Source organism: Solanum stenotomum, chromosome 3 (assembly GCF_019186545.1).
Source record: "Solanum stenotomum isolate F172 chromosome 3, ASM1918654v1, whole genome shotgun sequence".
In the NCBI taxonomy this organism is placed as follows: domain Eukaryota; kingdom Viridiplantae; phylum Streptophyta; class Magnoliopsida; order Solanales; family Solanaceae; genus Solanum; species Solanum stenotomum.
Window position 1 is genome coordinate 14,517,310 of NC_064284.1, and position 9,052 is coordinate 14,526,361.

The 9,052-nt window shown below is 27.9% G+C and overlaps 1 protein-coding gene across 1 annotated transcript in view; it reads right to left on the reverse strand.

Annotated features, from left to right (window-relative positions):
* LOC125858644 (cysteine protease inhibitor 1-like) overlaps window positions 1-682 on the reverse strand; it is a 41,862-nt gene extending 41,180 nt beyond the window's left edge. The window contains exon 1 of the mRNA XM_049538477.1: window positions 237-682. Coding sequence (XP_049394434.1) covers window positions 237-682 — 446 coding nt within the window. The remainder of the gene's footprint in view (window positions 1-236) is intronic.
* Window positions 683-9,052: the final 8,370 nt, after the last annotated feature.

The window sequence follows — 9,052 nt, forward strand, 5'->3', positions numbered from 1 at the left end:
ACTATGCATCATTCTTGTTTACTTTGCTAAAGACAAAGGGATAAGGCATGTTATTGAGAGCCAGACGGGTGTATCCCCTATCTTCGTACAATCCGACATCTGCACAATCAAATTGGCATGTTGGACACATATATTTACTAGGACAATACGTTAACTTGTAAGAATTAGGTCTCCCCGTCTCATATTTCACAATTTTGAACCAGTTCTTCAAGGTATTAGGTCCTGGAATTCCTAAGGTACCACCAGTTATAACAAACCTAGGTGGTGGATGTATCGGCCCTAGCATGTAATCACCAGCTTGCCAAACAGTTTCGTTAAAACATGACTTAGTTGAGAACATTATACTAACATCTTGGTCTTCAGAAACGAATTGACTTCCAAGTTGCATAGTATAAAACAACACGGGTGTGCTGTGCTCAAAATCACCAGAACTGTCAAGCAAAACGTCATTTGGGCATTCGGTACGGTTATCAATATCAGCTAAGTATACGCTTCCACCGCCATAGAGAGCACTGATAATGGAGTACTCCTCGTCTATCTTGAGATATTCGCCGTCCATGTCCAGCACGGGAGGGAATACAATATTCCCATTATTATCAGAAATGGAAAATTCATGAGAAAAGGCAACCAAAGAGAGGGTAGTTGAAAGCAACAGGAAACTCAATATATTAATCGACTTCATCTTTCTTTCTGTATTTTGCTTCCGATTAATCTATCTCCAATTTATAGATGCATGGCTAGCTTCATTTGCACGTTTTTTGTCTGAGACATATAATAATAATTATACACCTTTAAAAAATTAGTATAAAGACTTTCTATTTTAACAAATAATAATTAAAAGGCAAGGTTGGCAGATTCTAGGAGAGGTGGTCATATAATTTTCTGTTCATCACCTAAAGTCACAATTAAGTATCCCCCTTACATTTGACGGTGAATTTTATAACTTTTGTAAAATATGTTTGATGTTAGTCTTGGCAAGCAAGCTAAAATTTCACTAAAATGTTTGAAGTTTGGCCTTATTAATTATTACTAGTATAATTTACATAATTACAACTTGCAAACTTTAAAATACAATTTATGCACACCTCAACATATAATTATCTAGATAGATTTATATAAATTTCATAGTGCCAATAATTAATTACATTATTTCTCTACACTTTTCTAAAAAACAAGATTCCCTTAAAATTTATAGATTTCGAATACATTACTAGACTTCTGAATACATCACTGGACTTAATCCTGATACATCAATAAACATCTAGATACATAGGGGAGAGATGTATTAGAGAGGGGATAAGACATCCAGATACATACGGGAGCGATATATCCGAGAGGGAGGGATGTATCCGAAAGGAAAGGGATGTATCAGAGAGGGGGATAGGGATGTATCAGCGAGAGGCAAGTGATGTATCCGAGATGGATTTTTGAAATCTTTTCAAATAGAGGAAATTTTAGAGATTATGATCATAAAATAAGATGAGTATTTAGATAATTTTTCCTAATTAGAATACATTTTCATGCCTTTTTCGTACTTGAGTCTCGAATTCCTTTGTGTATTTTGTTTATGATTAGGAGGCGGCTATTGGTATATTATAGGTCTAGGTTTTAAATTGTAAAAATTTTGCTCCATTTGTTTATATTTTTTTAAAAAAATAATTTACACTGTTGTTATTTTATTTTTATTTTTTAAATAAAATTTTACAAACTTGTTTATCCTTTCTAAAAAAAATAATTGTAAAGTTAAAATGAGAAATTTTTTAATTAATTCTCTTTTGATTTTATAAATTGACAAAACAGTTAAGATAACTATATTTATAATGTGATCAACTAATATTGAATGAATGACCAACATGAGTTGTTGTGTAGTTCTGGGACTGATCCATACTTAATCAGAGGTCTCGAGTTTATGTCAGAATATGGAGAAAGTCTTGTTAGAAATACTACAGTCAATGAACATTGCAGTGCGTAATTCAGATTTAGTCCCAAATTTTCCATTCTTATCATCAACTGATAACTCTAGTTGCAGTTGCAGTATTGCAGGCCAATAATGGATATGTTCTAATGTGCCGACGGGACCATTAGAGACTAGCCATAACTAAATTAGAGTATTATATTGTAAACAACTATGTAGTTTAATTTTGAAATCTACAAGTGTCTATATATATATATATATATATATATATATTGTAGAGTCTAAATAATTAAAAAATTTAAAATTATAGGTACAAAATTATTTTTTATTTATCCAAACCATTTAATTAGAGAGGCGTTACCAATTTTAGAAAGGAAAATAAATAAAAGATTCAAACTTTTAGGGTGTGTTTGGTATGAAGGAAAATGTTTTCCTAGAAAATATTTTCCTGAAAAACAAGTAGATTTTTGACTTATTTTCTCATGTTTGGTTGGTGAGTAGAAAATATTCTATTTAATCAATCTATGTTAATTTATATATATATATATATAGTACCTTCTTTTTTTTTTATAACTTTGATGCAAAAATATTTATTTATATATATAGGCTATAGCTATAAGATTTTGTTTTCAAATATTTTTATTATGGTTATGGGTCCTATCTTCATCCCCCACTGTCAAAGTTTGCGTCAAACAACTATATATTTATTTATTTTTTTTGTTTTTTTTCTTGTAAATTCCAAATTCAACTTAAAAATAATAATTAAATATTCCATTGCAAAAGTACATAAAGTTCCCAGTTTTATTTTCTCAATTTTTATTGTAGTAAAAAAGTTGAGAAATTAACATTGTCAATTTAATTTTTGTAGTTAAGAAATTTTATGATTTCGTGGATAGTCATAAGTTCGAACTTTTTGAAATCTTTTTAAATGGAGGAAATTTTAGAGATTATGATAAAATAAGATGTGTATTTAGGTAAATTTTTCTAATTAGAATACATTTTCATGCCTTTTTCGTACTTGAGTCTCGAATTCCTTTGTGTATTTTGTTTATGATTAGGAGACGGCTATTGGTATACTATAGGACTAAATCTTTGCGTAATTCAGATTTAGTCCCAAATTTTCCATTCTTATCATCAACTCTAGTTGCAGTTGCAGTATTACAGCCAATAATGGATATGTTCTAATGGGGTTGAGGGTGGGGTGAAAAAATAAAAAATTGAAGTTGAAAATATTTTTTAAAAAATAAGCTTTAAATTTATTTTTTCAAAAAAAATAATTGTAATTTGAAGTTGGAGGAGAGTTTTGGAAAATGTTTTTCTTAGTTTTTTAAGGAAAGTCATTTTCCTTAAATTTGAGGAAAATGAGTTGATTTGAAAAATATTTTCCAAAACTTGTAACCCAACAAAACATGAGAAAATTGGAAAATATTTTCCTTCATACCAAACACACCCTAATTAGCCTCACTTAGAGAGGTGCGCTCAATCATCATCGCACGACATTATATGATACTTCAAGTGTGGATTCACACATCTATGTTTAAATATTTTATAAAAAATATACTACTACTATATATAATTTCAGAAAGGAAGCATATATTCACGTGAATTTAATGACCCCCTCCTAAATACATCTCTTGATATTCACCCTTCAATATAGATAACAGGCAAACAACCACAAATGAATATTAATGGCCCAACGAGACCGCACATGCATGAGATTATCCCATGACTAAAACATGCGACTGACAAACTTTAGTTGTCGACATAATTCATTTAGATATTTAAATTTAAATATGTACCTATTGAATATTCATCTTTAATCAAAGATCTCGAGTTTATATATGTCGACATAATTCATTGAGACATTTAGATTTTCGGATACATCACTGGACATCCTGATACATCAATAAACATCTAGATTCATAGGAGAGAGATATATTAGAGAGGGGATAAGACATTCAGATACATAGGGGAGAGATGTATCTGAGAGGGGATAGGACATCCAGATACATACGGAAGCGATGTATCCGAGAGGGAGGGATGTATCTGAGAGGGAAGGTATGTATCAGAGAGGGGGATATGGATGTATCAGTGAGAGGGAAGTGATGTATCCAAGATGGATTTTGAAATATTTTTAAATGAAGGAAATTTTAGATATTATGATAAAATAAGATGTGTATTTAAGTAATTTTTCCTAATTAGAATACAATTTCATGCCTTTTTCGTACTTGGGTCTCGAATTCCTCTGTGTATTTTGTTTATGATTAGGAGGCGGCTATTGGTATACTATAGGTCTAGGTTTTATATTATAAAAAATTTGCTCCATTTGTTTATTTTTTTAAAAAAAATAATTTACACTCTTGTTATTTTGTTTTTTGACTTTACAAACTTGTTTACAATTTCTAAAAAAAATAATTGTAAAGTAAAAATGAGAATTTTTTTAATTAATTCTCTTTTGATTTTATAAATTGACAAAAAAAGTTAAGATAACTATATTTATAATGTGATCAACTATTATTGAATGAATGACCAATGAGGAGTGTGACACTCTTAATAAAAGTCCAGAGAAATGTACACCCTAAACTTAATGAGAATTTAGGTGTATATTTTACTCATGTGGTCAAATCAAGGGTGTATTTAAGTTCAGTTAAGTAGAGAGACGTTTTTAAGACTATCAATAGTTCGGAAACGAAACTAATAATTCATGTCAAATTTAGAAGTGTTTTCAATATTTTTGTCTATTATCTATTTTCAGCTTTTAAATTTGAGTGTTAATAAAAATATCATGTACTCTCATTTTTTAAATTCGTTTAACCTCACCGTTACTAATATTGTGAAATTATTCAATGTTAATTGTCCGTACTATGGACGAATCTAAATTGAAACAAAGGAGTATACAATAAAGTCTAGTGCTAAAAATAGTGTAAATATTAAGGGCTGAAACTAACGAAGATGATCAATTAAAATTGAGGGAAATCGTATCTTTTTGGCCTAAAAGATATTTTGAATAGTACTAATTTATATCCACCATTGAAGATAAATACAAAGAGGCTAACAACCAAGTTATTTTCATTTTTGTCATGTAATGTAGCTAGTTAAAGGCCAAAAATGAATATTAATGTATTGACGGGACCGCATGTGTTACTATCCCATAACTAAAACGTGCCAAACAAATATATCAAATTAGTTCCCACTCTCGATTTTTTGGCGTAAGATTTTTCAACATTTTTCATTGTTTAGTTAAAAAAAAATTGAAAAATATTTTTTAAAGAAATTATGTTTTTTTCTAAAAACTAAGAAAAATAATTTTTCATTGTAAAAATAAAAAAATAAATTTAACAAATAATATATAGTTAATATTTAGGTTAATTTTTTTCTCTACTTATACAAAATAAGGTGATTTTATAATGAAAAACTTATGGAATCAGTTAAAATTAACAACTTATTTATGGAAAATAGCTATAGTTTAAAGATACTATATAAAAAAAACAATATGTTATTTCTTATGGCAAACCCTTTCCCTCTCTCCCTGCCTTTCCTCCATCTCTCTTGCCCTCTCCCCTCTCTCGTCCCTCTCTCTTCCCCTCCTCTCTCTCACACCATTAAAAGATCTTAAAAGTTAAAAAAAAATCTCAAAACAAAAAGAGTTTTACATCATCTAAAATAAAAATTAAACAAAATTTTATTCACCTACTACCCCAAAATATAGAAAAATAAATTTCCGGTCTAAAAAATTTTCACCATTAAAAGATCTTAAAACTTAAAAAAATCTCAAAAAACAAAATAAAATTTACATCAACTAAATTTTTTTAAAAAAAAAAACAAATTTTGATTCACCTACTACCCCAAAATATAGAAAAATAAATTTCCGATCTAAAAAATAAGCAGCAACAAATTAAAGAAATGTTACGATTTTTAAAGATTAATATTGGATTTAAAGTTCCACAAAATACACCTATATTAAGTAAATGTATCTATATATCTTATCATTAAAAAGTTAAGATGTATATATATATGATCGTTATAGACGAAGATATTTGAGTATTACTGTTGTCTGTTTCTTAGATCCTGTTTGGCATAAGTATTAAAAATTTCTTATTTTAGAAGATTTTTTAAGTAGCTTTTCAAAAAAGTGTTTTTCAAAAAAAAATTGTGTTTGACTAATTCATTTAAAAAATATTTCTGATAAGCAGATTGTGTTTGACTAATCTTTCATAAAAATTTCTTTTGCGAGTCAAATTACAACAAAGACAACTATGATCAATGCACTTTTAATAATAAGATTATATTATAAAGAGAAGTTATTTTAAATTTATATTATAAAGATTTTAATTAAATTTTTATTGATGAAATATTAACAAATTTTCAATCAATATTGTATTAAAATATATAAAAATAAATTAATTAAATATTGATATAATATTAACATGATGATTTAAATATAATTAAAATATCAAGCAAAATAAATTTAATAATTAGTTTACAAATTACATATCTACATAGGAAAAATTCACCACAAAAATAAATAATATCTTTTTTTTTTCCTAATCTTGCAAAAGTATTGTTTTTACCTTTTTTCTAGGAAAAACTACCTAATTAGACATACTTCACTATCATATATACTTATTTTACCTCTAGTTTAAAAATATTACACATACTATCACATTTAATATTTATACCATATATATTAAAAGATTTAATTAGATACACAAATTCCTTAAATATGGTATTGAATAATTATCTTAAAATCTAAACTCCTATTAATGGTACATCACCAATTCAAATTATTTAATTAATCATTACCCTAATGTTCACCCAAACCCCCCACGTTCTTCACACACTTCCACTCCATCTCTATCTCTTCCTTAATCCTCTCAATACATGTTTGCATGTCCCAAATTCAAAACTAAATCTTGATACTTAGCATTATAAAAAAACATATCCATCTATCGTCATGGTCATACATCTTTTCTTCAAGTTAGTTCTTAATTAGCTTCTTTCAGATGACCAATACCATCCAGAAGAAGTTCAAGGTTTCTTCAACACAATGTTGTATCAATGAGGTAATTTATTTATTTTTCATTATTCTTATGTATCTTGGTTTACTTCTCGTTCATGTATCTGAGATCGAGTTTATATTGGTATAAAATTTAATTTTATAAACTTTTACAAATTAGGATTTTGTTGTTGCAGGGTCTTCATCCGCCAACGTTCAAGTTGAATCTTTAAAATACAAAGGAAGGAATTGATGAAGAAGATGAAGTTTACAATTACAAAATTACTATGGTTTATGATTTTGTTATTTTAGAAAAACTTGTTAAAGTTAATATGCAATCTGTAAATTCATTTAGATTGTTAATTATTCATCAATTAATTCTTTAATTAAGGAAATTAGTTACACCCCTTTAATTCAAAGTAATAAATCGTGTATCTCGACTTGTAAAACCGATGGATACATGTATCTCGCGAGTAATGATATATGTATCTCAAGACCAAAATATTCGAAACTTTAAGATACAAAGGAAAGAATTGATGAAGAAGATGAAGTTTACAATTGCAAAATTATTATGATTTATTATTTCATTATTTTAGGAAAACTTGTTAAAGTTGATACGCAAGGATCCTGTAAATGAGTTGTTAATTATTTATCAATTAATCCTCTAATTAAGGAAATAAGTTACACCCCTTTAATTCAAAGTAACAAATCGTGTATCTCGACTTTTTAAACTGATGGATACATGTATCTCCCGAGTAATGATATTCCTCTAATTATGAAAATCAGTTACAACTAATTAATTAAACAAATAAAATATGTATCTTGATTTTAAAATTCGGCGGATACATGTATCTCGCATATTCAGACTCATGTATCCTAAGCACAAAATATGATAGATGAAGTAATATTCGAAACTATCGGAAATCTTAGTAATTAATTAAGACCTAAACTAGTGAATTTATGTAGTTTGCCCTTTTTTCTAATCCTACAAAAAATACATAAAATTTAAAATGTAATATGTAATCACAAAATAAAAAATAAAAAATTACATAAAAATAAAAATATTTTTTTAAAATGAAACTTAGCAAAACTTATGAGATGTGTTAATTGATTAATAAGAAATATAAATGTAAATATGTATATATGACAGAGATAATTTAATCTTGAAAAAGATAATTTTTGGTTTCTGCTTTTATTTTTTTTTAAGAAGTATGAATTTATAACTTTTTCACAACAAAAACTTGTTTCTGCTTCCATTTAAAAGAAGTCTTAATGATTTGTCAAACATCTTAATATTTCGTTTTTCTTTTTTCAAAATAAGTACTTTGATCTCATTACAACAATGCAACTCTTAACCATAGTTATAGTTAGACGGGTTGAGTTATCTATAGAAAAGTGATATGTATGGAACAAACCACATTCAAATTAAACCTATTAATTAGCAATAGAGACATAATGATTTTTAATATGTACACTATGAATCACACGTACTTAATGGTCCCGTAAATCTTAATGAAATTTTGGAATAAAGCCACCTGGCCGCTTAGAGATTTAATGATATATTTTGGATGCATTTGATATTCTCTCTAAACACATTATCTCTATTCCCACTTTTTGTAGTTTTCATCTTCACCACCCTACACTTTTACTAATAATGATATGTCTTTTAATATTATTTGTTTAAATTATATATAAATACTTTTAAAATAATATTTTTTATTTATCTACTGAACCCATAAAAAACTTTTTTTTCTTGAAAAACATCTTTCAAAAGAATATTTTCTTTCATACCAAATATACCCTGAATAACCACAAATATTAATGTCAACATTTTGGTTTTTGAGTTCAAATGTTGGGAAGAAAAACAAAATAGAGGGAGGTGGGGTGTAACGACTTGATTTCCGTTGTTAGGGAAAAGTCAATGGGGAAGGAATTGGACCAAAAAAACTTTTTAGTGGTAACTTGGAATTTCCTAGCCTAATCCCGATTTGGACGAAATCAGAGTCAGGCGAGTCTAGGGAAATCTGGTAGTGAATGAGAAGTGTAATAATGAAATTGATTGCGTGAGTGGATAACTAAGACGTTAGGAACCCGTATGGCTTTACGGAATTGAATTCAGGCGCGTAGAACTCCTGAAATCG